We start from the raw sequence: 25,752 nt of genomic DNA on the forward strand, positions 1-25,752 counted from the left end.
TGAGCTTATCAGCCGCACGAGTGACTCTGCGCCACAACGCAGCTACCCATTTATCTAATTACGACTCGCACGTTGTCCTTCTGACATCTTCGGCAACAGTGCAGCAGCGATTGCAGGCTACTACTAACGGCAATATCCCAGGTTATCCCGAGGACTGACAACTGCTGCTACTGATCCTCCGATCGTATCTGGGTGGGCAAAATGTTCATTCAATCCATCCCCATTATATAAAGCTACCAACGAAGAATACAAATTATTCGCTCAATCACAGAACAGAGTACCAAAATCCTCTGCTCACTCTAGTAAAATGCAGCTCCGTCAGGCCGGAGCAGCTGCTTATAATAATGCATCTAAAAGACGCCGTTGTAAACAGCCGCAGCGCCAAGACCAACAAGGGAGAACATGATGCCACCCTTGACAGCAGACGCGCCAGAAGTCTCGGTGGAGGTCGAAGTCGCGGAAGTGGTCGTAGAGGTGGAGGTGGTCGACGTGGTCGCGGTGGTGGACGACGCGGTAGCAGACGAGGTCGAAGAGCTGCAAGCAGCATCGTAGACAGCGTAGAACTCCTTCTTGTAGGTAGTGGTGTTACCCTCCGTGCAGGTCGTGTTGCTATTGGAATCGTTAAAACAGTTCCTATCCAGACCGGCAGAGAACGTACCTGTAGATGAAAGTCTTGGCCTCGTTGTCGAAGGTATCAAGGCACATGCAAGAGGTCTCGGAACTATATCAAGGGTTAGACTCGATCGCAGCAAGAAATCGTCTAAAAGAAGAACGTACGAGTCACAGTCCAAAGCCTCAGCAGCGTAAGCAATGGCATCCTCAACACAGTCAGAAACGCTGTGAAAGAGTTAGCTAGTGTACTACAAACCCGATTCATTCAACGAGGCAACTCACGCGCTGGCGTAGCCAGCAAGGCCGAGGGCAGCGATGACGTAGAAGAACTTCATAGTGATTGTAAGTTGGTGAGGTATTCAGGCAAGAAAGAGATGCTGGATGCTGATCAAGTGAAGCAGATGGTCGCCATTATATACCCCGCGCGCTCTACACTTATCAGCGGTAGTCAAGATCAGACCTCCGTATCGGGTTGGTCTGGCCTTGCGCAGGATTGATTCTAGACTGTCACTGCAAGTAAGTTAGGTTTTTACTGTGGAGCCGGTCTGCACCGCATGTGGGATGTATGAACTTGTGTGATGCAGGCTGTTACGTGCTGAACGTGCTCGGACTGGGCGAAACATGAGATTGTGCCAAGAAGAGAGGCTGCCGATTTGCCTCTTCAGAGCCTGGAGAGCCTGGACTTTCTCTCTCTGCAGAGCAAAGAGGGCGAAAGTCGTTGTAGACTACATTACCGTTACCGTAACTGCAAACAGACCAGTCCGATTGCGTGATTGCTCGGCTAGCAGCACCCGTGAAGAGTGTCCAACGTTGCTGGTGCGGACGTCCGCGGTGCACCACTGGATTACTCTCATCTTTCAGGCAAAGTACTCTTGCGCGTCCTATCTCAGCACCAGTGCGCCAAGAAAAAACCAGAATCAGATAATCAGATAACGGATATCTGCTGCGCGCTGCAAAAGGCTGCAACCAATGCATATATATCCATGCAGGCGGCCTTGGCGCTCTGGCCGCTCTGGCCGCTGCTCTGATGCGCATGCATGCGGCGCCCTCTCCCAGTCGACGCTGCAGATGACGTCGGTGGCCGCAATCACTGACGGCATTATTTACGCGGGCATGCGCTTGTATTTGGCTGTGATCGTCGAATATGCAGGAGGAATTCGCCGAACCATGACAGGATCATTACCTCTGGCTGAACAGCAGGTTTAGCTATTGGCGACGCAATGAAACGCGAGTGGAGATAGCCGGCCATCCTGGTTCTAGGCGGACAACGAACTGCAGCCTACCCAGTGCTAGTTAAAGTTCGTTCTTTGCACGCCTCAGATGCCGCTTCTGGGCCGTTCTGCCTGTGAGCCCTAATACGGCTTTGGCCGCTTCGGCTAGTGCAGCCGTACCCTACTCCGCCAGCGGCGTTCTGGACTCCTTGGCGCTAGCTGTGTCCGAGAGACGGCGGCGTTAGGCCTCCACCGCCTGCGTGCAATTCAGAAATCCCCCGAGCACCAGACGGTGCGCATGATCCACAGGTGCGAGAAAGCACGCGGAAATCTGGAAGTCGGCGCTCTCTCCGTCCTCGACTTCCGTAGGCGGTGCCATGACGTCATCGCCGAGTGAGGAGACCGCAGTGCCGCCCACCGCAGGCCGGCGTGACGGCGAGTCCCTGCTGATGCGTCTCATGACCAGGTGCATTCTAGTCCGACAAGGTAGCCACACGTTAAACTGCTGGTGTGCTCAGATGCCGTGTGCCGGGCCGAACCGGCTAGGGTTTGTGGCGGGTGGGTACGAAGCGCACTCCCTGTCGAGTTCTAGTCGTGCTGCGCCCCCGTTGATCTGATAACTTTAAGCAGGCTGGTTCGCATGGCGAGGCGGCTCCTCTGATTGCTGACGGTTTATTCATGCCGCCTTCCAACGCGCCAACTGTGTAGTTGCCATCGCATATGCTGTGATCCAGTCATTTTACCAGTACCGCGCTGCACAGCTCATCTATAGGCATACAGCCCACCTTGCAGCTCATAGCTGTTGTCTTAGACCACAGCCACATGCAGTCACTTCACTGCCGGTGTCGTTAGCTAGAAAAAGCGAATTCGGTGACGTATGGAATGACATCATTGCATGCTAATACCTGCCGCCCAGTCGTCTCACCTATCGATCGTGAACTCAAGACTTCCTACGGTCCGCACAACTTATGACCATAAACGCATAAACTCACTGAAACCTCCGCCTTAGCTCATTAACAGCGGCGGTGATCAAAAGTGTCCTTCAAATTCAACATGTGTGGACTCTGTTACAGTCTCGACACGGGGACGCTAGACAGCGCCGCCTTGACCCCGCGCAGACGCCTCGAGCAGACATGTCTCTTAACCGGAAATATTTAGCGTGGTGTTGACGGCAGCAGCATGTGAGTTCAGCAGGGAATGACACACTATCCAGTGTTCATTTAGCTATCATTGGTCTGATCCTGTGGTGGTGCATCTGCAGGCGCCGGCGCATTAACAATACCAGTAGTGCTTTGAAGAGACGCATTTCCAAGCTTGAGCAGCTGGTACTTCGCGGCGTGGCGCTTGCTCGCCCTGTCACGCTTACGATCCAGGGCGTCATCGGAGCGGCTTTCGGTGCTCCGTTCTACCTTGCGTTCCTCTGCCCTTTACCTGATCTCGCACTGGTCGCGGTATCGCTTGCAGCGACGCGTGTTGTTAAGGCCCTTGGCGAGCGCGGCGCAGCCTGCGATGGCGGCGAGGTAGGCAGCCTCGGCGGCCTCTCAGGCGGCGGCTGTGGTCTCGGCGTCGAAATACATATCTGCAATACTTATCCACGGAGGAAGTCGCGGAGTTAGCGCTGGGCTTCGCTGGAGGTTTCGCAATAGCGTATGCGAGAACGGGGGAGCAGGCGAGGAGGCACGAAGGCTAACATGTAGACATGTCGAGACGCGAAGCGCGGACAAAACTTCCGTCCCACCGCGTTCTTCGTATTACCAATACTTCAGTTAATTTATGGGTTTGTTTATGGAAGTTCTGGGACGGCGTCTCTCGACGCTGGACCCTCGCCTCACTTTCCGCGTGGGCAGCGTGATGTGCTATCGTACATACCTCCATATGGCTCTATCATACAATTTTGACAAACTATGCAACCTCCATCTATTCATTCATTAATTGGCCCTAACTCTTCCCGGTGTCCGTGCAATCTCGGCCACCGAATTGACCACAGCAAGCACGGCATTCATCTTGTACCATTCGCTCTCGAGCGATATCGGCATGTTCCCCGTCTTCGAGCTCGGGCCCGCAGATCGTGAACGTGGTCCCGCCGATTGGTGGAGAACATGATGCACGCTGCCTCGGGGAGCAAGATAAACTGTGCGGTGCCGGTGTAGCACTGAGAAGAGGCACATCGGGGCGTCGCACTTTCGCTAAAATGCTTACCCGGGGCTGCGACTTGTTGTTGCCTGAACTCCCAAGACCTCATCGCCCGCCCGCCCGCCAACTACTCACTCAAGTATGCGAATGCCGCATTCGAGCTATGGGGTCTTGGCTTGATAATTCAGCTCACCGGCGACTAGGATGCTCGGAACTACGGCGATATGCTTGCTGTGGCTCCGAGGGGTTCAATCAGTGCACTGTAGTGTAGTCGCGGCGGTGGACGGGCGGCCGCCACCATGGGAAAGCCGTCGTCGCGCTGTTCTTGATATGGCAGCAGTAACGACCGACAGATGAGCATGACTCTGGACACAAGGCGTGTGTTGTAAGTCTCCAATGGTAATGCGGAACTGCGGTCTGGACCACTTCACCCGTGTGCTGCGCGTTGCGACTAACTAGGCTGACTTTCGCGGAATCGGAGACATAGCTTGGCGATATCTGCGCTTCCGCGCCGACAGGAAGAGCCACCCGCAGAATCCTACTTCCTCGCCCACAGGGAGAGCTAACCGCGAGCTAACCGCAGAGCACTACACGGTGAAGCAAGCGCTATTTACACAGCAATGATCGTATGCTAATATTAGGCATAATCGCAAATCCAGCAATCACCACGCAAACAAGCAAAACCACTAAGCCGGCAAGTTCATGCCAATTTTGTCAAGTGTCAACTGCCGCTCAAATGCGATCTTTGTGAACACATCAATATCCTCGTCCGTCGGCAGCCCGAGAATTTTGTTGTGTAAGCCCTTGGTCTTCTCGACGTTACCTTTACCGTCTTGGAAGAACACGCGAGTGTAGAGCTGCTTGACGAACCCTGCACGCGAGCCAGATTGTATCTCCGCAACACTGCGCGCATAGCGCGTGGTAGAGGGTTCATAGGTGATATCCCAGTCCGCGAGGCTTGTTCCAGACACGCGCATGGCAGAAGCGAGAATGTCGCGCTGGCTGACAGTGAATGAAGAGACGTAGACGAACTTGTTGCGTAACATCTCCAGGCACGGCGTCGTGTCGTCTGGACCGTCGGGTGCGACTTTGAGACTAAGGATGTTCGCCACAGCACGGCCAACCTGCGGCAGCGTGGATGTGCAAATTTTGGTCTCGCCGTCGTCGTACATGGTCACTTTGCGGCCGGCAAGATCGAACCCGTAGCCCGCGCCCATGGCGAGACTCCACTCGTACCAAAACCCGCACTCGACTGCTACATACGCGCTCTTGCCGAGCTTTGCAATCAACTCGCGATTCGCGCGCTTCGCCTCGCCGATAAAAATCTCCTTACTCAGCACCTCGTCCGCGATATCCGGCGACCAGTCGTTCGGCAAGATCCACTTAACACCAGCATCCGCAGCCGCTGTGATTAGCTTCGCCTCAGAATCAGACGGCGCCATGACATTCATGGTCATTACGAGCGCGTCTTGGCCGGTCAACGCGGCCACGAGCGTCGCAGAGTCGGCATAGTCCACCTTGGCGACTTTCACGCCATCGGGTACCGTCGCGGTGCTCTCCATGCGCGAAATGGCGGTCACAGTGTGCTTGCCCGTCGCGAGCAGGGCCTCGACCATGTAGGAGCCGCTGTTGCCCGTCGCCTAGACCGTGGTTAGCAATGCATATGGGTCACTACTGATGAATCCCAACGCACCCCGACGATTGCGACCTTGTGAATGTAATTCTTAACCGCAGAAGTCATGGTCCAAATCAAACTTGGTTATCCAACGAGTGCAATTGCCTCGTCCCCCGCCATCTTATATACGCAGTGCAGCGGTATTTGCGAAGATGTATGACGATGTCAGCGACGTGCGCCTGTGGATCTATCTCCGCGAGCTAGCAGCGGTGTTAGCGACGAACAGCGCAGTTACGGGGTCTATCCGCGTGGAGACGGGGAGATTGCTGCTCCGCGAGGGATGTGGGGTTGGCGTGAGGCGTGCTGACCATTGGGTGGTTCGTGGTCTGCGGTCGTGCGTCCTCGGGCCGACTTTTCTCCGCGTGCCGCTGCTGACTCCATTCACAGTTCGCACTCATCGTCAAACAATGTCGCAGAGATCATTATTATCAGGTATTTGATTATGATTAGAGGCATTACTGATCAGTTCGATTTTACTGACAACCAGCGCCAGTCCGCCACATATATCACAACCTCTTTCTCAAACGACACACTGGCACAAATCCCCTACAACTTACCCATCCTCGACGCGCCATCCATTCGCACAACCGCGCCATTCATAATCCCATTCCCCACCAACGCAATCACCATCTCCGCAAACTCATGAGGCCTCCCAAACCGCGCCGGAAACTCCAACATCTCCGTAATCCGTTCAACCGCTTTCTTGCTCATACCCGTCGACATCTCCGTAGAGAAAACACCAGGCGCGATGCAGTTCACGCGAATGCCGAACGAAGCGAGGTCCCGAGCGAGCGGGAGAGTGAGGGATGCGATCGCGCCTTTGGAGGCGGCGTAGGCGGTTTGGCCCTTTTGGCCTTCGAACGCGGCGACGGAGGCGACGAGGATGATGACGCCGCGTTCGGAGTCAGGGGTGGCTGAGAGGAGGGAGGCGGGGAGGGAGGTATACAGCCGTGAGGCGACAAGTGTTGCGAGGTGGTACGTCCCGAGAAGGTTGATGTCGACAACAGTCCTGAAGAGAGCTAGTGACGCGGGTGCGCCTGCGCGATCTAGAGCCTGGGTCGTGGGTTAGCATGACGGAGGAGATGTGCGGGTGGGGGGCGGGTGTACGTACTTTCTCAGCCCACGCAACACCAGCGGCGCATACAACCCCGCCGAGATGCTTCTCGGTCGAAGAACACCATCTAACGACCTCGTCAACTGCGGTCTCAAGAGCGGCGGGATCGGTCACGTCGACGGTGTAATATCGCACTGCCGTGGACGTGGGTGGAGTGGGTGGCCCATCGCGATCGAACACAGCGACATGCGCGCCATGCCCAAGCAACGCAGCCGTCGTCGCGCGCCCGAGGCCGGATACCCTAGCACCATTAACATATTTCTCCTCTCGACCCAAGTTGAAGTAATAACACACCCTCCAGAGACGACAAAAGTCCTGTCCGCGATCTTCATGGCGGCTTGGTGAAGCAGAAAGCGGGGAGCACTGCCTCGGCCGGAGAAACCAACGCGCCGCACGGCAAACGCGGAATTCCGCAAACGGAAAGCACCACAAACGCGTTCACATTCCGCTCCAAGGGAATCAAGATTCAGGCCATCAGGCGCGTCAATTTCAAACCATAAACACACGGAGGAAGATACTCGGGGCGACAGAAAAGGAAAGCAGAATTGCTTCTGCATGTGGCAGCGCCAGAATTGAAGTTTCGGCGATCCACCCCCACGTTTTTCTGTCGTCACTGGTGGACTATAAGAGTCTGCGTCCCCCCATCCCCCCTCCTTTCCTCAGCGTCCTCATACACAATGGCCTCCACCTATGCATCCGGCCTTGGCCCATTGCCGACCGCACCACCTGTCCTCGCGTCGTCCGTCCTTGACATGTTCTCTCTCAAGGGCAAAGTCGCCTCTGTCACCGGCTCCTCCTCCGGCATCGGTCTCGCCGTCGCCATCGCCTTCGCACAAGCTGGCGCTGACGTCGCGCTGTGGTACTCTGGCAACGACACCGCCGTCGGGAAAGCTGCCGAAATCGCTAGCACCTATGGTGTCAAGTGCAGAGCATACAAGTGCAGTGTCACGGATCGCGCAGAGGTGGAAGAGACGATTAATGCTATTTACTCCGATTTCGGCGGCCTTGATATCCAAGTCGCCAACGCCGGCGTAGCGTGGACAGCAGGTTCCCTTATTGATGCAGATGTTGACGGCGACGCGCAATGGGCAAAAGTCGTCGACGTCGACCTCAACGGGGTCTACTACACCGCGAAATACACCGGCCGCATTTTCAAGCAACAGGGCCATGGCTCGCTCATAATTACCGGCTCTATGTCCGGCCATATCGTCAACATCCCGCAAAACCAAGCCCCGTATAACGCTGCCAAGGCTGCGGTGATTCACCTGGCACGCTCGCTCGCCATCGAGTGGGCGGGTTTCGCGCGCGTGAATTCAATCTCCCCGGGTTACATTACTACCGAGATCACCGCACATCTTTCTAGCGAGACTAAACAAGACTGGTGGAAACTCATTCCCATGGGCCGCGAAGGCTTGACCACCGAGCTCGTCGGCGCGTACTTGTACCTTGCTTCCTCCGCGTCCACATACACCACCGGCACCGACATCATCATAGACGGCGGCTACTGTGCGCCTTAGTTACCATACACAGCATATACACAACCTCTAGACTTGTATATTCTCCTGTTATCACAAAATGCCCGCAGGCTACCAAGAAATAAATAAACACCCTTGTCCAAAAAAGAAGAATCACATCAAAAACTCGTTATCACATCATTATACAGCATCCTAGATTTTAACTCTAGATATTCATAGATTTTAGGTAATTCATAGCACAAGCAAGCTGCTGCACAGCGCAGCGATCAGTGCCAGGCAGGACGACGACACAAGCGTCGCGGCACCGGAGGTCGTGCCATCGCTCGACGAGCTCTTGCCAGTGCCACTGTTGCTGCCTGAGATATCCCCAACGACCGACGCCGCTGCAGATTCTACTGCGGCCTCCGACGAGGATGAGGACATCGTCAAAGACGACGAAGACACGGGAACAGGGGTCGAGGTAGTGGTCAATGTCTGCATCGTCGTCATCGCACTAGCCTTTGACGAGCTCGTTGCCGTTGACGTACTCGACGACGGCGACACCGCAAGGTATTGTCCTGCCCGCGTCACGCTCGTGATCGAGCTCACTTTGATCTTCGAAGACGAGGAGAGTGTCGACGACGCGCTGGATGAGGTTGGCGGCGATGACGACGGCGAAGTGCTCGAGCTTGGGATTGCAGGAGAACTCGATGACGGAATCACACTCGACGACGGCGCCACATAGACAGTGGATGTCGCAGTAGTCACAGACACCGAGCTCGATGACTCAATAGGGGAAGTCGCCTCCGGCTGCTCTGAGTACGTCTCGTATACGACAGCAGTGTAGTACACAACCGTGGTTTCCTTTGCCGAGAAGGTGGGGATGACGGTCGTGGTGGAAGTCGTGGGTGCGACATAGACGGACGACGAAAGAGGCTCGACGTAGACAGAAGACGAAGTAGTCGGGACGTAGACGTAGGTAGACGAAGGAGCAACGTACACCGATGACGACGAAGGCTCAATGTACACCGACGAAGATGACGGAGCGACGTAAACAAAAGTAGACGATGGCTCAGCATAGGTTGAAGTCTCAACCGAAGACGACGAAATGAAAACCGAAGTCGAGGAGGGCTCCACGTAGGTAGAAGATTCAACCGTCGAGGACGACACGTAGACAAAAGTCGACGACGGCCCTACGTACACGGACGATGAAGTAGGCGCAACGTAAGCCGACGACGAAGTCGGCTCAATGAAGACCGAGCTGGAAGTAGGTTCATCGTAAACCGAGCCGGGAGTCAGCTCCGCATACACTGATGACTCAGTGTACCCAGACGACGCAGTTGGCAGGGAGACAAAGAGCGAGGTTGAAAAGATCGCAGAAGACGAGTACGGCGTCGACGAGGACGAAGAGGATGTGATCGTGCTTGACGACGTGATCGACGGAGCGAGCGAGCTTGAGGTAACGGTGGTAATCATGGTCGTGGTCGAGGTCGAGGATGCCGAAGACGAGGTCAAAGAAGACGCAACGGAGGTAGTTGATGTTGTGGTAACCGTCGACGTAGAAGAGGAAGTCGAAGTCTCAGACGACGCCTCAGACGAAGCGGACGCGGAAGCCGAGGCCGATGCCAATTCAGTGTCCTCGTCAGACGAAGTCACGACTTTGGTAGTGCTTGACGAGGAGCTGGATGCCGCAAATACTTTCATTGTAGCCGAATATCCTTTTGCAACGCCAATAACACAGAAATTCGCGCCACCGGCACCAGGGCTCGTCTGCGAGTAGCACTCGTTCAACCCATGCACCGACGGATCAATGCCACAGGGCAAACCGGTGCATCCGCCGTCAGGGCACTCAATCTCGATACCCCAGTCCGGCACTTCTGTGCTGAACGACACGCCAGCATCGAGGTAAATTGGATTCCAGCCAATCTTGACGTAGGTGACACCCGTGGAGTCCTCATTCGCGCCGGCCACATACGGCGCCCAGTTGCCGTATGGGTTCGCGTCGGTGCCCCATACACAGCCGTCGGTCGTGGACACCCCGGGGGGGTTAACATAGTAGTGTGCAGCGGTGCCGGCCCAGTAGTTCTCATCCGGCACGGCAAGGGTGGTCGAGCTCGAGCCGACGGAGGTCGGAATTAGCATTGCCTCATTTCCAGGGAGAACAGTCTGGCAGAACGCGACGTCGTCGGTGGTTGAGTACGCAGAAACCGTGCCCGTACCATCGTAGCAGTAGTAATCCTTAGAAGTGATCGGCATTGACAAAGTCCCGTCATCGTTGCAGTACAAGCCGCCATACATTGACTCGGGGTATGTGTACGACGTCGCGGCCGGATCCCACTGCGCCATGAGCTGCCCTGGGGGACACGCGTAGGGACAGTATGATCCGGCGGTGCACTCCTGATCCGGCGACATTGCCCACCCGCCGTTGAGCGAGTCGGGGGTGACGGCGACGAGGCCTTGGTCGGTAGGGAATGTACATGTTGTGGTGGACCGCGTCACGTGCTTATGGTGTCGGTGGATGGCCCGCTGGGCGACGTGGCTGTGGAGATGGAGAGAGGAGGATGCGTTTGGTGCTGCGGCGGCAGAGGAGGCAGCGGCAACAGCGAGAAAGAAGAGCGCGAGGACGGAGGTTGTCATTGTGGGGTTCGAACAGCGAAGGAGTGACGTTGTAAGGAGCGTGGTGCGGCGCGTGATGCGATGCGGAGCGAGTGAGTGAAGTGGACGGAGCGTGCTAATGAGTGAAGCGCGGCATCCGGGTATCTTATAGCGGTCGAGCAGTGGCGAGCTGTAGTGGTGGCGGTAGGTCAAAGACGGCGGAGGAGAAGAGAGGATTCGGGGCAGAAGGCGCAGATTTCTGCTGTTTACTTTCATCTGCTTTGGGTCCCTGCACGTAAGATGAGCCCGGGAGCGCTAATACCTTTTGGGTAACTCCACTAGCCCTTTCGGGTAGGCAGGTCTTGGCACAGCCCGTTTAGGCACCCGCCCCTGGCACGGGTCACAGATCCGTCACATCCAATCTCTGTGGATCACAGGTTCGGCGTGTCCAGCTTCCACATTTACTAGATCTGGTAATTGCCACCGCGCGCACCGAACCCGCGCACTTCCTCCTCCTCCGCCTCTTCCCGCCCGCCCATGTCAAAAACTCGGTTCCACAACTCCCGCACACTCCACCGTCGCGCGCTCCCGCCTACCTCCGCGTTTCCCGCGTCCTCGCCACTACCCGCACCTCCGGATGTTCCCTCCGCGTCCTCGCCATCAACGCCGATACCGTTCACACTCCCGCCGGTAAGCGAATTCCAGAATGACCGCAGCCGCAGCTTGCACAGCGACAACGTCACGGGTAAGTACGCTTCCGCATTCGTTGTCAGCGCGAGGTCGTAAAAGCGCTTCGCCAGATGGAAGTCCTGCTCGACTCCCAGCCCGTTCTCGCGCATCCACCCCAGATTCCACAGCGCAAGCGCAGACTGCTGGTACTCCGCTGCGGCCTGATAACAAGCTGCCGCCTTCTCGTAGTCCTTCTCCGTCCCGATCCCCTTCAAGTAGTAATCCCCCATCTTCACCGTTGCGTCCACATTCGACTGCTTGGACGCCCGCGTCCAGTATATCAGCGCGACCTCGTCGATAAACCGGTCAATTTCGTCAATCTTGTGGTCATCCTCCGTGCGTTCGGCAGTATCCATCGTGTCCAATAACCACCCAATCACGCGTGAAACGCTGATCGCAGACTTGTCCCGATCGAGTATAAACGCAACATTCGCCTGCCCGCTTTCGTAACCCTGCTCCGCCGCCATCATGAACCCCGCCAGTGCGGACTCGAAGTCGCCAGCCTCGTACCGCGCGTGCGCCCACGCCAGCGGACTCTGCAGCTCCTCGACCTTCTCAGCGACAAACTTGTAATAGATCGTCGCCATCCCGCACGACCGCTCTCGGCCCAGTGCTTGGTTGTACGTCTCCGCGATATAGTAAAACGCTTCGATATGTCCATGCCGCGCCGCCAGCTCAAAGTAATGAATCGCCGCGGAAACCTCGCCTTGCTCGAGAAACAGTTTCCCGATGTTCACTTGTGCTGGCCCGAAGTCATTCTCCGCAGCGGTGCGGAAGTACTCCGCAGCCTTGGCCGTGTTCTGCTTCAGCCCCCCTAGTCCTTTCAAGTACATATATCCGTATCCGTTCTGTGATGCCGCATCCCCAACCTCGAGGCCAAGTTTGTACCACTGCAGCGCCTTCGCGTGGTCCGGCATCGCGAGTCCTTCACCGCGCAGGTACATCCTCCCTAGATAACCTGCGGCCTCGCCTTCATACCCCTGCATCGAGCGCGTCGCCCCCGGCTTGGGCTTTCCATTTTTGCCCCAGTAATGTCTCGCAACCGCCTTAAAATACTTCATCGCCTCGACGTAATTCCGTCGCAGCGAGCGCGTGCCACCGTAGTATAACCGCGCGAGCGAGTACTGCTTGTCGATGTCCGACTTTTCTGCCATGTAGTGCAAATACTCCAGCACGTCGTCGAACGACGCTGAATCAGACGCTGAAAACGAACGCTTGCGTGCGTTCGCGCCCGCGCTACTCTCGCTCGCGCCTTCACCGTACACACCGCCTTTGTCGTCTGCGAGCCGCCACGTATGCCGATCCAGCGTCCTGCCCCCTGCTGGCCCGGTGCGCCAGTAATCCATCGCCTTATCAGCCACGCGCTTGTAAAACTGCACCGCCTTCTCGCAGTTCCGCGGCGTGCCTATCCCAGTGTGATACCTGAACCCCAGCGTCATCTCCGAGCGCGTGTTGCCGCCGTACGCCGCGAACGTGTGGTACATAAGAGCGCGGGCTTGGTCCCGCTGCGTCTCGCCAAACATACCAGTGGAGTACAGAAACCCCAGCATGTGCTGCGCTGTGGCATTCCCCGCAGTCTCGGACAAGCGGTGGTAGTAATCCGCTGCGGCGGTGTAATTGCGCGGGTACGTGTAGTTTCCGTAAAAACTCATCTCGCCGAGCAGATACAGCGCATCCTCGTTGTTCTGCGCCGCCGCACTTTGGAGTAGCTTCACTGCGCGATCGAGCAGCGCTTTGTTTGTCTGGCGCCTGTGTTTCGGCATACTCGAAGGCTTCGTGCCGGCTGTAGTTGTCGTAGCCGACTCGCCTGCAGACGACGACTGGTGCTCCGCGTATGCGGTCGTGTCCTCATGCGACTCGGCCTGCAGAAACCGCGCAAGTTGCGCCGACCCCATCACGAGCTTCTGGATCAGCCCAGACGTGTGATCAAACTCCTCCATGTCCTCGTCGTCCTCACCACTCGCCTCCTCAGCCAAGGTATCCTCGGTACCTCCGTAATTGTCGAGATATGAACTGTAATAGTCCTCAATTTGCACCGGCGACACGTCCGGCACGAACATCATCGCGTCTCGTAGCCCGCGCCGCCGATTCTGGTCAATCTTGTGAAGCAGCGCGAGTGCGTTCTGCACCTCCTCGGCGATCTTCGCGGAGTCTGTCTCTGCACCAGCGTCGGATACACTCACACCAGACGATACAGGAGGCTCTGTATCGAGCGGTCTCTGAAAAACGACCTGCTGAGCCGCGACATGGCCGACCAGCGCGACGACGAGGAGCAACACACCTGTTCGCGTCAGCATGCGCACTCTATCGCCCACACCGCGCACAACATACTTAGCACCGACGCTGCCCGGGAAGCCCGCGCGCGCAGCATTATTGGGAGGAGGAGCTACAATCGGTCTATGTGGAGTGTGAAACTGGCACTGTACGTGGACACAGTGCAACGTGTATAGCATAGAAATGCACGTCACGTGCGATGTGCCAGTCCGCTCCCGAGCGCTTCTTCGCGTTCTTCCCCGCCACCCGCTTCACGTACCCTCCACGCAGAAACCTCCGGCCCTCTGTGCCGTCTCCGCGCCCATGTCGAACAATTTAGTGGTGAGTCGCTTATCTGTCGTGACAATGCGAGTCCCCCACTGACTTCCTAGGGCGGTACGTACCGCGAGGTCATCGAGGACGTCATCAACATGTCCCGCCTCGACTTCGAAGACGCCGGGATCGACGACACCACCCTCCGTGAGCTCCAGCTATTATGGCAGGAAAAGCTCTCTCTCAGCGGCACCGCGCGCTTCCCCTGGGACCCCGAACCGCCCTCTCCCGCCAGCACCGCTGCCGCGCACGCGCACGCCGCAGCGGCAGCACAAGCCGCCGCTGCCCACACTGCCGCAGCTCAGGCCGCAGTGGCCTCGCACGCGACCTACGGTGGCGCGCGCGTCAAGTACGAGATGGCATCTCCGCCAGGCTTGCAACCGGTGTCCTACCCGACCATCTCCACCGCGCCCCATGCCTTCTCGAACCCCGCGATGGCGGCCATGCGCGCCGCGCAGCAGATCCAGGAGTTCGCCCGCGAGGAGCGGGTGCCGGCCGCGGTTGCAGACGAGAGTATTAAGGGTGTTATGAAGCGCGCCGGGCTGGATGAGGAGCATGATGGGAGTGGTGCTGGGAACGGCGGCGGGCTGATGCTGCCAGGCGGCGGACGGCTCGCGCAGGTTGACGGGCCGACGCCGGGCGCTGTGAGCAATATGAGTACTGCGGACGTGGATCGTCTGCTGGAACTACACATACTACGACACCACGGCGCGTCGTCGATGGCGCCATCGACGACATCGTCAACAAACACCCCTCGCATCACCGCACGACAACACAACCGCACAATCACATTCACAGTACTCTCCCAAACCGACGGGCCTATGGACTCCGATTCTGATGACGATGACGAAGACGAGGACGAGGACGACAATAACCTCGGCATGGGTCGCAACAACAACTCAGTCTCACAACCCATCCCAACACCAAACGGCAACGATTCCGATGCGATCAATTCGGACCTAGATGACTCCGACGACGAGATCAACTCGCAAAATGACGACGATGGCGAGGATGCCGGCATGCTCATGCTTTGTCTCTACGATAAGGTGCAGCGCACCAAGAACAAGTGGAAGTGCGTGCTCAAGGACGGCGTTGTCAACGTCAACGGGCGAGATTATCTCTTTGGGAAGGGCAGCGGGGAGTACGAGTGGTGAACTCACGCACGCACACACAAGCAAAAAAGCTCAAAAAATGTTGTATATGACTGCTTTTTCTCTCTTTATATCGGACTGGGCTGCACGAATGTTTACCGCTCGTAGAGCGCGCGAGCATAATAATAATGTCAACAATGCCATATCATACATTTTACACAAACTCATAATCTCGTAATCTAATACGCGTCCTTCTTCTCAAACGGATTGTACCGTAGTAGTTTTTCAATCAAGTCGACATGCGTGAGCTGTAGGGAGGGTTAGCCTTGTACACCTCTATGCGTGCAAAGGGAACATACGATCATGCGACGGCAGCAGTACCGCTTAAGTCCAAGCTTGTCGAGCGCTTCGCTGTGAAAACTTATTAGCACGAAGATCCAGAAAAAAAGGAGGGGGTGAACATACCCCTCCGACACATCGTTCTGGAGGTACTGCAAGTACGTCTCCCACTTGTCGCCCACGACCTGTTCCCAGTCAACATGTCTTGTACTCGCACAGCGCTTCGGTACAGTACACACCTTGCCGCAGGAAAAGCATCGCACGGGGATAATCATGGCGCTGCTGTATATGCTGCAGTGGCGTACACTTCATGAAGTTCTCTCTGTGGGAAAATGAATGCGTCACGTGAGCATAACCGCACAGATCTGTGTGCATTGGGAGAGGCGTGCGGCTCACTCGCCGCCAACTGACTCCGCTCATGGCCATCACCGTATTTCTCACGACGAAGCCATGCCGTCAGAGGAGACGAGTCTGGAACTGTTCGAGAAGAGCGTGCTCCGGCGCTATGCCACACCCGGACTTGTGCCACTTGCGCAAGCAAATGCGCTGGTGCTTCTATTGACCGAGTTCTTGACAGATCCCGTCGACGACGTCTTTCTCAAGTTCTCTGTACGTCATCGACCACCAGCTACAATCAAGTACATGGCTAACCATAGCAGGCACGCTTCTTAACACCCATAGACTACGACGAAGTCATTGCCGAACGCAACGTGAGTCACCGCTGTGGCTATCCCACCTGCGCCGAAATCCCAACCACCACGCCACGCGGCAGTACGAAGGCGATGTTCCGCATCACATACCCACTCCCACCATCCTGCACAACCTCGCCCTCCCCATCGTCGTATCTAGCCAGATTCTGCTGCAAATCGCATTTCCAAGCGTCAGTTATATATCGCGCGCAACTATCAGCGGACGCGGTGTGGACGAGAATGGATATAACTTGGCTGCACTACGGCGAGGGAGAGTGGGAGCGGAGTGTGAAGTTGTTGAATGAGCTTGTGGCGGAAGCGCCAGGACAGGCGAAGAAAGATGTGGTTGCGGACAACGTGGTGCGCTCGGCGATGGCAGCGCTGACGATTCAGGACCAGCCCCCAGTCAATGTACCCATCGCTTCCGCGGTTGATGCTACACCAACCGCCGACGACATCGACCTCGACAACGAACTCGACGATACTGACCGTAACAAAACTGCTATAAAATTACTCCAACACCACAAGGAACTCGGTCTCGAAGACGCAATGAGCGAGCTTCGAGTCTTTGAACGCACAACAGCTGCCGCAAAGCTGCGGACCTTCCGAACGCAGCAAGAGACGGTGGATGGGTATGTTCCTGGCTCTGCTGCTACTATAAAACTACCGCGCGGATACGTGGAGTGGCAAGCGCGTCGAGAACTCGAGCAGGAGGGAGAGTGAACAAATGAACGGAAAAGGCGTTAGGGGTTTCTATTGTGTACATATGCATCACTCATGAACTAGTTTCTGCAGATCCACCTGCGGATCAATATTGATCACCTTGTCCGCGTTCAGCAGCCGCAGCGGGTCCAGGCTCATTTTGATCTTGCGCATGAGATCGATCGTGGTCGCGCCGAGTTCGGTTTCCAAGTACGGCCGCTTGACGAGCCCGACACCGTGCTCGCCGGTGCAGGTGCCCTCCATCGCGATCGCGCGCTCGACCAACCTATGTACAAGGCCCTCGGCGATTTCACGGTTCTTGTCGTTGTATAGCACAAACGCGTGGAAGTTGCCGTCGCCGACGTGGCCAACGATGGTGCCAAGAATTCCGCTTCTGTCCATGTCCTCGCGAGTTTCGGACACGATCTCAGACAGCCGCGAGACGGGCACAGCGACATCGGTCGTCCAGCACGTGTATTCGTCCCCCCCCATTGCGAGTGTGGACCACAGCGCCTCTTTGCGCGCCTCCCAGAGCTCCTCCGACTCCGTCGCGTTCTTTGCGAACTCGAAACTATCGCTCTCGTTTTTCTTTGTGATTTCTTTGGTTTGCTTGATCTGCTCCTTCACACCGGATGTAGTACCGCCAAACTTGAAAAACAACGTTGGCTGCTCGCGCCATGTGCGCGTGGTCTGCCCGGCAGCATTGACACACGCCATCATTTCCTTATCCAGCAATTCCACCGCCGCGACAGGCACGCCCTCCTTCACGATGTCCTGCACCGCGCGGGTAGCCGCCTTGACGCTCGGGAACGTGGCGACGGCGACATTAACCTGCTGCGGGAGCACAGCGAGTTTGAGCGTAGCCTCAGTAACAAGCCCCAATGTGCCTTCAGACCCTATGAATAGGTTCGTGAGATTGTACCCCGCGGACGATTTGCGCGGGCGCTGGCGCGTTTTGATGACAGACCCGTCGGCGAGCACCACGGTGAGCGAGAGAACCCACTCGCGCATCGTGCCGTAGCGCGCCGCGTTCGTGCCGGAACAGCCCGTCCCGATCATACCCCCGATCTCGGCGCCGGGGCCGGGATCCGGGGGGAAGAACAAGCCGTGCGGTCGCAGGAACGTGTTGAGGTTTTCCCAGCCGACGGATGGCTGTACAACCACATCGAGATCGGCCTCGTGCAATTGCAGGATATTCCCCATCCGGCTAAAATCCACCGTGATGCCGTTCCGCGTCTGGATGAAATGTCCTTCCAACGAGGTGCCCCCCGAGAACGGCACAACCGGGACTCTGTATTTGTGGCAGATCACCATCATCTTGGAGACGTCCGCTGTCGAACTCGGGTACACGACTACGTCCGGGCGCTGGCCCGGCTCGGCGTGGTGCGAGATCCACGCCGAGTCTGCGTGCCGCGCGATGTCGTCCGCGACAGCGGACACAGCGTCCTTTCCGAGCACGGCGGTAATCTCGGCGACCGCGAGTGCCGTCTCTGTCGGTGTCGCGTAGACCGGTACAGAGATCTGGGCCAGCGGAGTCGTGCTGGTCTCGAACAGGCCCTTGTCGGCTAGCACCTCGGTGGCGCGCTTAGTGAGGTCGTAGCTCATGAACTGGCTCAGTAACGAGCCCACCGCCGCTGACGCGGAGATGACTGTTGGTTAGCATAGAGCAGTGCAAATGAGATAGCAAACGTACTGACGAGAAGACGAATCGCCTGGCGCCGCTTGAACTCCTTGATCATCGCCGGGGACGGCCGCTTTGGCGCATCGCTGTTGAGTGTGCTCCCCTTTGGCGCGTGCGGCGACGTCGACACAAGGCGACGCACAGTCGAGGTGGCTAGACGTTGCGAGGCTAGACACAATCGCCGCGAGGCCTGGCGCGGGATGGCATACATTGTGCGTTTGGAGGAAGGTGGTAAGGAAGGTGATGGGAAGCTGTGCCAGGGAAGTGCGGGGTGGAGTTCCCAGCGTGAACTAACTTTATGCACCGCCTATTCCAGGCTTCCGGCGGATGTATATGTACTTCTATTGTATTTACAGATGTGGATAATGTACTAGTCGCTGAGAATGTCAACGACGGTGATGTCGTCCTTGATCTCCAGCTTCAACCAGCCCTGCTGCTTTCCTCCCGCGACCACGTAGCCCTTGCTCAGCACCTTGTCAGGCTGCGACGGCACTTCCTCACGCGACTGTGTCCGTACGAGTCCTTCATGCTCTTCGGAAACATCGTACTCAGTGAAGCCAAGCGTCTTCAGGAACTCAGTGCAGCCTGACACGTTCATGCTCATCACTGCGGCCTGCGTTTCATAAGTGCAGTCCGACAGCTTGAACGCGTAGCGCGTGACGGTGGGGAAGAGCAACCCAAAGTCGCTCTGCGAGTGGTGCACGGAGGGCTTTGCAAGGAACAGTGCACGCGAGAGCGGGGTCTTCGGTTGTTGCTCTGTTGGGACGCACGAGTTTGAGAGCAGCTGGTACACGAGGTTCATCTGTGGCTTCCACGCGTAGAACGTCTCCGACATGATCCCGACCGCAGGCACCGTGAGCGGGATCGCCATGGTCTCGTATATAGGCAGGCACCAGACGTCGAGCAGCAATAGCGCGGCCGCAGGTTGTGCGCGCAGGTACTCGTTCGCGCGGTCTACGGCGTCGAGCTTGTAGTCCGAAGGGACCTCTTCTTGGCCGGTTTGGTTCGACGGCGGAGGGGCGGTCTTGTGCTGGTGCAGCAGCTCAAGTAAGTTGTACACGCCCTTAACGGTGGCGACCGCGGTAGCAGCGCCGAAGGAGTGGCCGGCGTAGATGACTTTTTCTTTGCGCGTGTCGACCTGCGCCCAGTCAAATGGCACCTCCGGGTGCAACTCGATGTTGTCGTCGAGTAGCACCTTAACGACTGAGACGACCTCGTGCACGCGGTGCACGAGCTGGTAGGTCCGTAGCCGGCGCGCGACCTCATTGACTAGCATCATGCGCACGAACTTGACCTCGCGGCGCGTCGGTTCGCCGGGTTTCGCGCCAAAGTTGCGCACGTACGTGAGCGGCGCGGAGTGCTCGCGGTGCTCGAGGGCCACAACGATGTGGCCGTGGGACGCAATGCTGCCACAGAACTGCGAGTACGCGTTGCGCGTGCCGCCGAGGCCGTGGGAGAAGATTACGACGGGCCATTTCTTTGGCGGTGGCGGTGTGGCGGCGGAGGAGGCGTCAGGCACGGTCTGTGGTGGCGGAAGCAGCGGGATGTTCTCCCAGGCGGGAATGAGCGCGTCGGTGATGTAGGGCACTCGGGAGAGCAGGGAGGCGACGGAGGCACGGTAGCCGAGAAAGGTGATGTAGTCTGCGCACGCGATCAGCAGGCCATAGTGGCGCACGCGCAAACCAGTGTGAACACTCACTCTTGAGATACGTCCGCCGGTCGTCAGGGAACCAGTGCGGATGCATGCCCGCGCCGTCGGCGGGCGCGACGCCGGGGTAGAAGACGCGGAAGAGGAGGGTGTCGACGGAGGAATCGATTTCGGGGAAGGCCTTTGGGACGGGGCAAGGAACCTCGAGCTCGACGGTGCCAACGGCGAAGGGCCCGGGGTAGGGCGGAAGTGTAGGCGTGAGTAGGCCCATTGCGTCTGGAGGAAAGGGGGAACAGGAGGAGGAAAGTGGGTCGTAAGGTGGTGCTATATATACTGTATACGTGTAATATGGCGAAGTGCGTGGCGGTGGGCTGGGCCTCGGCTCAGTTCTCTTCTGTCTACGCTTCTACATGCACATCGAGATGTAGTACTCTGCGCCCATCACGCCCGCCGCATTCCGTACAAAGCGTCCCTTACCGATCAGGTACTTGTTGTTCACCCAGCCCTCCTTCACCGCATCCGTCTCAATCTCCGGTTTGATGAAGAACTCCGTCTCGCCAAAGTCCATAGTCGACCCTGACCCATCAAATACAGCGTTCATCGCTGGCGTCGGCTTCGTGTAGCCCGTGTAGTGGATGTACACACCATGGCCGTCCTGTGTCTCCGCGCGCAGGCGCACATCCAACGTCAGTACGTTGTCAGGAGAGAGAAAGAGCCAGTTCGTGCCGGATTTGATCTTGATGTTGAAAGGATACGCTTCGTCAGTCGAGTCGCAGTAGCCCTCGTGGATTTGCACAAAAACTAGATGTATTAGCGTGTTCTTAACGACTTTGGATGTTCAATGGCTCGTTTATGAGCGGGCCATGCTCTCCGACGCTGCTCCGATCACTTACTGCGCTTGCCGGGACGGCCGTCCTGGAAGGTGCTGACGACCTCGCTGTTCTCAGCATTGATATATAGGTGGAATACCGGTTTGAAGATAGGATACGAGGCCATGATGGGCAATTCTGCGACGCAATTGAGGAGGCACGACACAAGGAAGATGGACAAGAGAAGAAGTCTTATCGTGACCGAAGACCCTGCACGAGTCACTTGATCACATCCGAGTCACATTACACCTCCAAACCTTGTACGTGCGGCGCTTGGGACTAGTCTAAAATTTTCTGGCCTCCACCAATTTCACCACATCTAAACCACAGAATGGTCAACCGCAAGCGCTCCGCCCAGCGCCACAGGCGGCGCTCCGAGGCGGGAACAGACTGGCTACTGTCTGCACCGCACGGTGGTGTGCTTGTCTCCGTCGCGCCGCTCTTCGCGCCCGACAAAAAGTCCCTGCTCGTCTTGCACGCACTCGAGCTGCGCCTCTACGCCGTCGCGACGCGGCAATGTCTCGTGCATGTACCCCTCGAGGAAGCTTATTTTGCTGTTGATATGACATTGGTGGAAGAGGATGAGGCAGTCACAACGAAAGTGTGCATCGCTAAGCGCAACGGCGTGCTCGTCATGGTTGACTGGGCGGCAAACACAAAGACCGTGGTCAAGCTCAAAAACGTCGCCCGCGTGCACCGCATCATTCGCATACGTGAGCATAGTTGCGTGCTAGCCGTGTCTGACAACTTCAACGACAGGGGTACGTTCTTCACCGTCTACTTCCTACCGATCCCACCTAACAATGCAAGATATCTCTATTATCACTGTCGATCTCACCACAACAGAGCCTGCCGCCGACGCTCTTCTCAAAGTCACCAACGCCAGCCTCTTTGCACTGTCGCACTCAAAATCCCATTTCATCTTCTCCTCCACCCTCGTCCTCGCCGCCACCGACAAAAAAAAGGCAAGCGAGATACTTACGATCGGCCGCTTCGACGCCGACACCAGCACGATGGTGAGCTTGTCCACAATCGAGCGCTCCCGCGCGTCGGCTACCGTCGCTGTCTCTGATACTGGCGTCGTGGCTGTCGGTTCCACCACCGGCGTGATTGATTTGTACTATCCACAGAGCGAGAAGCCCGACTCGGCCGCCGTAACAGAACCACTGAACTACCGTTCCGCGAACGCGCACGTTGTGCGGACGCTCAAATGGCATCTCGACCCCGTGCGCTCGCTTGCATTCTCGCTGGGCGGTGAGTACTTACTTTCCGGTGGTGATGAAAAGGTACTCCTATTCTGGCAGCTGGAAACCGGCAACGTGCAATACCTGCCTCGTCTACCAGGCGCTATCGCAAACGTGGTAGTCGACGAGTCGTCGACCCGCTTCGCGCTCGCTATCGGCAACACAAGCTACGACGATATCATCCTTCTTGCCGCGACGGACCTCGACGCGCGTCTGCAAGTCTCCGGTGTGCGCGCCGCGTACGTGGCACTCCCCCCGCTCTCTCTCTCGTCCGCGACATACTCCGGCAAGCGCTACCTCACATCCGCGTCCCTCCGTCTTCTCGATCTTGCAAAGGAAGCTCAGGCCGCGCACCGGTTATATTCGAAGTATCACGAAGCGAACTCGAAAGTGCCGGTTCCGAATTACTCCGTGTATCCATCCGCCGTGCACTCATTCAGATGCGGTCGGACTGAGGTGGGCAGGCCGTACTGGTACTTACCAACAGGTACTGGCGCGCAAGTGCAGATCTATGACGCGGCCAAGAACGAGCAGGTCGGACTACACCTTGTTGCGCGCGCGCTGCAGCCTGGTAAGGTGCTCTTTGAACAGGAGATCCCGGACCCGGATGTGCGCCAGATTACAATGTCCTGCGCCGCGGCCGCGATGGTGTGGATGGCGACATTTGATGAGACCCGATCACAGCCCATCGATGGCCTACTCTCCGCGCGTGACGTGGACACAGACCTCAAATTCTGGAGTCTCGTGCCCGCGTCACCAGTGGACGAACCCTCTGCGACGCCGAATTGGCAGCTTGTGAGCCGGATTGCGAATCCGCACGGCAAGAATGTGCGTGTTGTCGCAATGGTCGCGGCACCTGTGACCGCGTACCATGGGCGCGCCCTCGTGACAGCATGTCGTGATGGCGGGTTGCGGTTCTGGCGACCGCGTGGCGGCGTGCAGCGGATTGTGGAGAGTACGCCGAAGAAGCAAGGACGGCAGGTTGAGTGGTCACTACGACAGGTTATGTACCCTCCCCTTGCGCATTCGTACGACTATGGCAGCCACATCACCTCGATTCCCGATGCCGCCACCGACTTTGATACCGACTCCCCAATCGATGACACATCCGACAACATCTGTCTTTCCTGGTCGCAAGACGGCAGCATCCTCGCCCTCTCCACGCGCGACGGCGACGTCCTTCTCATCTCCGCACCGAGTAAATCCCAGCCTGGCTTCGAGCTCGTACGCCATATATCTGGCGTATTCGGTGGCGGGAGGATAAAGTCACTGAACATATGTGACAATACGCTATTGACCGCTGTCTCGGCACCAGCGGCACGGGTCACAGTGTACAATATTCTGAAGCACGGGATCAAGTGGGCAGCACAATTATCAACGCCCGGCGCGGACGCCGTGCAACACGCACATGTCGCGTATGCAGAGCCTGCCACCTCCACACTCGACACCGTCTCCCCCGATGAGGACCTGTCCACGACATCCGCACTTTTCGCCGTCGCGGTGAACAAAATTGACTCCGCCACCGGCCCCGGCGCGCGGGTTTTCATATTCGACGCACGCAGTGGTAAGCCCACGCCCGTACATGTGACCGCGCATTCACGGCCCATCGCTGCAGTGCACAGTGTACCCAGTAGCACTCGGAGGCGACAAAGGTTTACGTTTTTGGATACAGATAAGATGATATACACGCTTTCCGCGCCGGAGCGAGATGCCGCTACCGCCGTGAACACGATTGAGGAGATTGATGGCACGGAGGCTGTGGTTGACGTTACTGCGATTTTGAATCGTCCGGGTGGAAAATTCACCGTGTCAGAAACCCCCGCTCCGCCCATCCAGAATCAGGAAGCAGCAACTAGCGACGGTGGCGCTGCGCGCGAGGGTGTTTTGCTCAACGCGAATACGGTGTCGGAGCTCGTATTCAACGGGCCCGAGTACGCTACCGGGAACCTCGAGAGCATGTTTGATAGATTGCTGGACGTCATGGAGAAGTAGGAGCCATTAGAGATTTTGTATGATTTTACAAGGGCATGATTTCGGACATGGAACAAAAGTTTGGGAGTAGTTAATTCAGTCATTAGATCACTATTAGCAAGTCCATGTATACACAGTCTATAACTTCGACCACACCGTTGCAGTATTCCGCCGCGCGAGATGCTCCTTTGCGATCTGTGTCGTGTCTGTACATCCTGCGAGAGCTAGTGTGAGTCTGAACTCGTCCTCGAGGAATTGCTGCACGAGTTCGACGCCCTTTTGGCCGTCAAGCTTGAGACCCCATAATACGGGTCGGCCGATCCACACGAAGTCCGCGCCGAGCGCGAGCGCGCGGAAGATGTCTGAGCCACGGCGGATACCGCCGTCCATGTGCTGTTCAAGTTAGCGGAATGAGAAGTGGGAAGTGAGAGAGAGGAGTACACACCACTGGGATGCGTCCCTTGACGGCGGCAACAACTTCTGGTAGTGCATGCAGCGTGGGTAACACGCCGTCCAATTGCCGCCCGCCGTGGTTGGACACCCAAATGCCATCTGCACCGGCGTCGACCGCCATGGCGGCGTCCTCAGCAGTGAGTATACCCTTCACCCAGACCTCCATCTTGGTCACACTTTTAAGCCATTTTATATCCGCGTACGACAGCGCGGGATCTATCACGTTTGGTTTGACTTCCTTCGTAAGATCGTCGTTCTTGCCCGGCCCTTTACTCTTGCTCTTGGCTTCGACCGAGAAGTCAATCGGCCCAGCATACCGCCCGCCAGAGAAGTTTCCTGGCTCCACGCCAGCGGGGAGCGAAAACTTGTTCTTGCGCTCGGAAAAGCGCAGACCGAGGTACGGCGAGTCGACGGTAAGCAGCACGGCCTTGAATCCTGCGGCCTCAGCACGGCGCACGAGATCGAGCGAGGTGTCACGGTTCTTGAACACATATAACTGAAAAAACACAAGCGCGTCAGGTGCGGTGACGCGCACGTCTTCGAGCGACGCGGTGGAGTACGACGAGATCGCCATGGGCCAGTTGCGCGCCTGCGCCGCCGCGCCAGTCGCAAGCTCACCGTCGGGGTGTGCGAGCCTATGCATGGACGAAGGTGCGAAGCCGACAGGCACGGCGTAGGACTTGCCAAAGAGATTCACGCGGGGTAAAATGTTGACGGCCTCGACATCACGCAGGTAACGCGGACGGATGCGGTAATCGAGATAGGCGTGCTTGTTCTCGGCGACGGTGAGCAAATCGGTGGCACCGCCGGCCCAGAAGTCCCAGGTCATCTTGTCGGTGAGCGCAGCGGCGGCACGTTCAACGTCGTCGACGTTGAAGAGAGCCATGGTGACAAAGGACCACAGTAGAAGTGTATTCGGCGAATATCGAGGAGGAGAAGTCGTATCGCGTTGTGGT

At 57.2% G+C, this 25,752-nt stretch overlaps 14 protein-coding genes across 14 annotated transcripts; 4 read left to right on the forward strand and 10 right to left on the reverse strand.

Annotated features, from left to right (window-relative positions):
• Positions 1 to 232: 232 nt before the first annotated feature.
• V1518DRAFT_284107 (uncharacterized protein) lies at positions 233 to 1,154 on the reverse strand. The gene is made up of 4 exons (XM_066901066.1): positions 895 to 1,154; positions 778 to 837; positions 659 to 721; positions 233 to 609 (listed from the first exon to the last, which is right to left on the reverse strand). Exons 2-4 carry the CDS (start codon positions 815 to 817, stop codon positions 266 to 268), a joined length of 447 nt encoding a protein of 148 aa, XP_066759546.1. The 5' UTR covers positions 818 to 837; positions 895 to 1,154; the 3' UTR covers positions 233 to 265.
• Positions 1,155 to 4,400: 3,246 nt separating this feature from the next.
• On the reverse strand, positions 4,401 to 5,937 carry V1518DRAFT_284120 (uncharacterized protein). Its single transcript, XM_066901067.1, has 2 exons — positions 5,650 to 5,937; positions 4,401 to 5,596 (listed from the first exon to the last, which is right to left on the reverse strand). Exons 1-2 carry the CDS (start codon positions 5,695 to 5,697, stop codon positions 4,643 to 4,645), a joined length of 1,002 nt encoding a protein of 333 aa, XP_066759547.1. The 5' UTR covers positions 5,698 to 5,937; the 3' UTR covers positions 4,401 to 4,642.
• Positions 5,938 to 5,943: 6 nt separating this feature from the next.
• Positions 5,944 to 7,303, reverse strand: V1518DRAFT_417286 (uncharacterized protein; the record flags this gene model as incomplete). Its single annotated transcript, XM_066904251.1, has 3 exons — positions 5,944 to 6,684; positions 6,743 to 6,986; positions 7,040 to 7,303. Coding segments are annotated over 3 exons (1,015 nt in total), but the record flags the coding sequence as incomplete, so codon positions are not given.
• On the forward strand, positions 7,166 to 8,370 carry V1518DRAFT_417288 (uncharacterized protein). The gene has a single exon (XM_066904252.1). The coding sequence runs from the start codon at positions 7,423 to 7,425 to the stop codon at positions 8,260 to 8,262; it is 840 nt and encodes a 279-aa protein (XP_066759549.1). The 5' UTR covers positions 7,166 to 7,422; the 3' UTR covers positions 8,263 to 8,370.
• V1518DRAFT_417289 (uncharacterized protein) lies at positions 8,066 to 11,029 on the reverse strand. Its single transcript, XM_066904253.1, has one exon. It carries the CDS (start codon positions 10,834 to 10,836, stop codon positions 8,452 to 8,454), a length of 2,385 nt encoding a protein of 794 aa, XP_066759550.1. The 5' UTR covers positions 10,837 to 11,029; the 3' UTR covers positions 8,066 to 8,451.
• A 229-nt stretch (positions 11,030 to 11,258) lies between these two features.
• On the reverse strand, positions 11,259 to 13,418 carry V1518DRAFT_438051 (uncharacterized protein; the record flags this gene model as incomplete). Its single annotated transcript, XM_066906346.1, has 2 exons — positions 11,259 to 11,386; positions 11,420 to 13,418. 2 exons carry the CDS (start codon positions 13,416 to 13,418, stop codon positions 11,259 to 11,261), a joined length of 2,127 nt encoding a protein of 708 aa, XP_066759551.1.
• A 682-nt stretch (positions 13,419 to 14,100) lies between these two features.
• Positions 14,101 to 15,263, forward strand: V1518DRAFT_427599 (transcription factor IIA, alpha/beta subunit; the record flags this gene model as incomplete). The annotated part of the gene is made up of 2 exons (XM_066906048.1): positions 14,101 to 14,118; positions 14,169 to 15,263. The coding sequence occupies 2 exons, from the start codon at positions 14,101 to 14,103 to the stop codon at positions 15,261 to 15,263; spliced, it is 1,113 nt and encodes a 370-aa protein (XP_066759552.1).
• Positions 15,234 to 15,834, reverse strand: V1518DRAFT_417295 (DNA-directed RNA polymerase, subunit N/Rpb10). Its single transcript, XM_066904254.1, has 4 exons — positions 15,779 to 15,834; positions 15,666 to 15,724; positions 15,560 to 15,611; positions 15,234 to 15,508 (listed from the first exon to the last, which is right to left on the reverse strand). The coding sequence occupies exons 1-4, from the start codon at positions 15,812 to 15,814 to the stop codon at positions 15,440 to 15,442; spliced, it is 216 nt and encodes a 71-aa protein (XP_066759553.1). The 5' UTR covers positions 15,815 to 15,834; the 3' UTR covers positions 15,234 to 15,439.
• A 138-nt stretch (positions 15,835 to 15,972) lies between these two features.
• V1518DRAFT_417299 (uncharacterized protein) lies at positions 15,973 to 17,010 on the forward strand. Its single transcript, XM_066904255.1, has 2 exons — positions 15,973 to 16,148; positions 16,199 to 17,010. Exons 1-2 carry the CDS (start codon positions 15,990 to 15,992, stop codon positions 16,949 to 16,951), a joined length of 912 nt encoding a protein of 303 aa, XP_066759554.1. The 5' UTR covers positions 15,973 to 15,989; the 3' UTR covers positions 16,952 to 17,010.
• Positions 16,891 to 18,901, reverse strand: V1518DRAFT_284449 (FAD-binding domain-containing protein). Its single transcript, XM_066901068.1, has 2 exons — positions 18,624 to 18,901; positions 16,891 to 18,564 (listed from the first exon to the last, which is right to left on the reverse strand). Exons 1-2 carry the CDS (start codon positions 18,820 to 18,822, stop codon positions 17,000 to 17,002), a joined length of 1,764 nt encoding a protein of 587 aa, XP_066759555.1. The 5' UTR covers positions 18,823 to 18,901; the 3' UTR covers positions 16,891 to 16,999.
• A 20-nt stretch (positions 18,902 to 18,921) lies between these two features.
• V1518DRAFT_417305 (platelet-activating factor acetylhydrolase) lies at positions 18,922 to 20,622 on the reverse strand. Its single transcript, XM_066904256.1, has 2 exons — positions 20,311 to 20,622; positions 18,922 to 20,252 (listed from the first exon to the last, which is right to left on the reverse strand). The coding sequence occupies exons 1-2, from the start codon at positions 20,528 to 20,530 to the stop codon at positions 18,982 to 18,984; spliced, it is 1,491 nt and encodes a 496-aa protein (XP_066759556.1). The 5' UTR covers positions 20,531 to 20,622; the 3' UTR covers positions 18,922 to 18,981.
• V1518DRAFT_417306 (uncharacterized protein) lies at positions 20,623 to 21,292 on the reverse strand. Its single transcript, XM_066904257.1, has 2 exons — positions 21,153 to 21,292; positions 20,623 to 21,060 (listed from the first exon to the last, which is right to left on the reverse strand). Exons 1-2 carry the CDS (start codon positions 21,253 to 21,255, stop codon positions 20,666 to 20,668), a joined length of 498 nt encoding a protein of 165 aa, XP_066759557.1. The 5' UTR covers positions 21,256 to 21,292; the 3' UTR covers positions 20,623 to 20,665.
• Positions 21,293 to 21,444: 152 nt separating this feature from the next.
• Positions 21,445 to 24,516, forward strand: V1518DRAFT_417308 (WD40-repeat-containing domain protein). The gene is made up of 2 exons (XM_066904258.1): positions 21,445 to 21,889; positions 21,939 to 24,516. Exons 1-2 carry the CDS (start codon positions 21,460 to 21,462, stop codon positions 24,362 to 24,364), a joined length of 2,856 nt encoding a protein of 951 aa, XP_066759558.1. The 5' UTR covers positions 21,445 to 21,459; the 3' UTR covers positions 24,365 to 24,516.
• Positions 24,482 to 25,682, reverse strand: V1518DRAFT_373939 (FMN-dependent dehydrogenase; the record flags this gene model as incomplete). The annotated part of the gene is made up of 2 exons (XM_066901443.1): positions 24,482 to 24,736; positions 24,789 to 25,682. 2 exons carry the CDS (start codon positions 25,680 to 25,682, stop codon positions 24,482 to 24,484), a joined length of 1,149 nt encoding a protein of 382 aa, XP_066759559.1.
• Positions 25,683 to 25,752: the final 70 nt, after the last annotated feature.

This window comes from Limtongia smithiae (genome assembly GCF_038497785.1).
Source record: "Limtongia smithiae strain NRRL Y-17922 unplaced genomic scaffold V1518scaffold_6, whole genome shotgun sequence".
Classification (NCBI taxonomy): Eukaryota; Fungi; Ascomycota; class Lipomycetes; order Lipomycetales; family Lipomycetaceae; genus Limtongia; species Limtongia smithiae.

Bases quoted from the DNA above. Each gene is read 5' to 3' on its own strand.
- V1518DRAFT_284107 (XM_066901066.1), bottom strand. From the start codon at position 817: ATGCCATTGCTTACGCTGCTGAGGCTTTGGACTGTGACTC. The intron at 722-777 runs GTACGTTCTTCT...CCCTTGATATAG, and splicing joins GAGGCTTTGGACTGTGACTC to TTCCGAGACCTCTTGCATGT. The intron at 610-658 runs GTACGTTCTCTG...CGATTCCAATAG, and splicing joins GCCAAGACTTTCATCTACAG to CAACACGACCTGCACGGAGG.
- V1518DRAFT_284120 (XM_066901067.1), bottom strand. From the start codon at position 5,697: ATGACTTCTGCGGTTAAGAATTACATTCACAAGGTCGCAATCGTCGGG. The intron at 5,597-5,649 runs GTGCGTTGGGAT...ACCACGGTCTAG, and splicing joins ACAAGGTCGCAATCGTCGGG to GCGACGGGCAACAGCGGCTC.
- V1518DRAFT_417288 (XM_066904252.1), top strand. From the start codon at position 7,423: ATGGCCTCCACCTATGCATCCGGCCTTGGCCCATTGCCGACCGCACCA.
- V1518DRAFT_417289 (XM_066904253.1), bottom strand. From the start codon at position 10,836: ATGACAACCTCCGTCCTCGCGCTCTTCTTTCTCGCTGTTGCCGCTGCC.
- V1518DRAFT_417295 (XM_066904254.1), bottom strand. From the start codon at position 15,814: ATGATTATCCCCGTGCGATGCTTTTCCTGCGGCAAG. The intron at 15,725-15,778 runs GTGTGTACTGTA...GACTGGGAACAG, and splicing joins GATGCTTTTCCTGCGGCAAG to GTCGTGGGCGACAAGTGGGA. The intron at 15,612-15,665 runs GTATGTTCACCC...AAGTTTTCACAG, and splicing joins CAGAACGATGTGTCGGAGGG to CGAAGCGCTCGACAAGCTTG.
- V1518DRAFT_417299 (XM_066904255.1), top strand. From the start codon at position 15,990: ATGCCGTCAGAGGAGACGAGTCTGGAACTGTTCGAGAAGAGCGTGCTC. The intron at 16,149-16,198 runs GTACGTCATCGA...TAACCATAGCAG, and splicing joins ACGTCTTTCTCAAGTTCTCT to GCACGCTTCTTAACACCCAT.
- V1518DRAFT_284449 (XM_066901068.1), bottom strand. From the start codon at position 18,822: ATGTATGCCATCCCGCGCCAGGCCTCGCGGCGATTGTGTCTAGCCTCG. The intron at 18,565-18,623 runs GTACGTTTGCTA...TCTCCGCGTCAG, and splicing joins GGCGATTCGTCTTCTCGTCA to CGGCGGTGGGCTCGTTACTG.
- V1518DRAFT_417305 (XM_066904256.1), bottom strand. From the start codon at position 20,530: ATGGGCCTACTCACGCCTACACTTCCGCCCTACCCCGGGCCCTTCGCC. The intron at 20,253-20,310 runs GTGAGTGTTCAC...TCGCGTGCGCAG, and splicing joins CCGGCGGACGTATCTCAAGA to ACTACATCACCTTTCTCGGC.
- V1518DRAFT_417306 (XM_066904257.1), bottom strand. From the start codon at position 21,255: ATGGCCTCGTATCCTATCTTCAAACCGGTATTCCACCTATATATCAAT. The intron at 21,061-21,152 runs GTAAGTGATCGG...TAATACATCTAG, and splicing joins CGGCCGTCCCGGCAAGCGCA to TTTTTGTGCAAATCCACGAG.
- V1518DRAFT_417308 (XM_066904258.1), top strand. From the start codon at position 21,460: ATGGTCAACCGCAAGCGCTCCGCCCAGCGCCACAGGCGGCGCTCCGAG. The intron at 21,890-21,938 runs GTACGTTCTTCA...TAACAATGCAAG, and splicing joins TGACAACTTCAACGACAGGG to ATATCTCTATTATCACTGTC.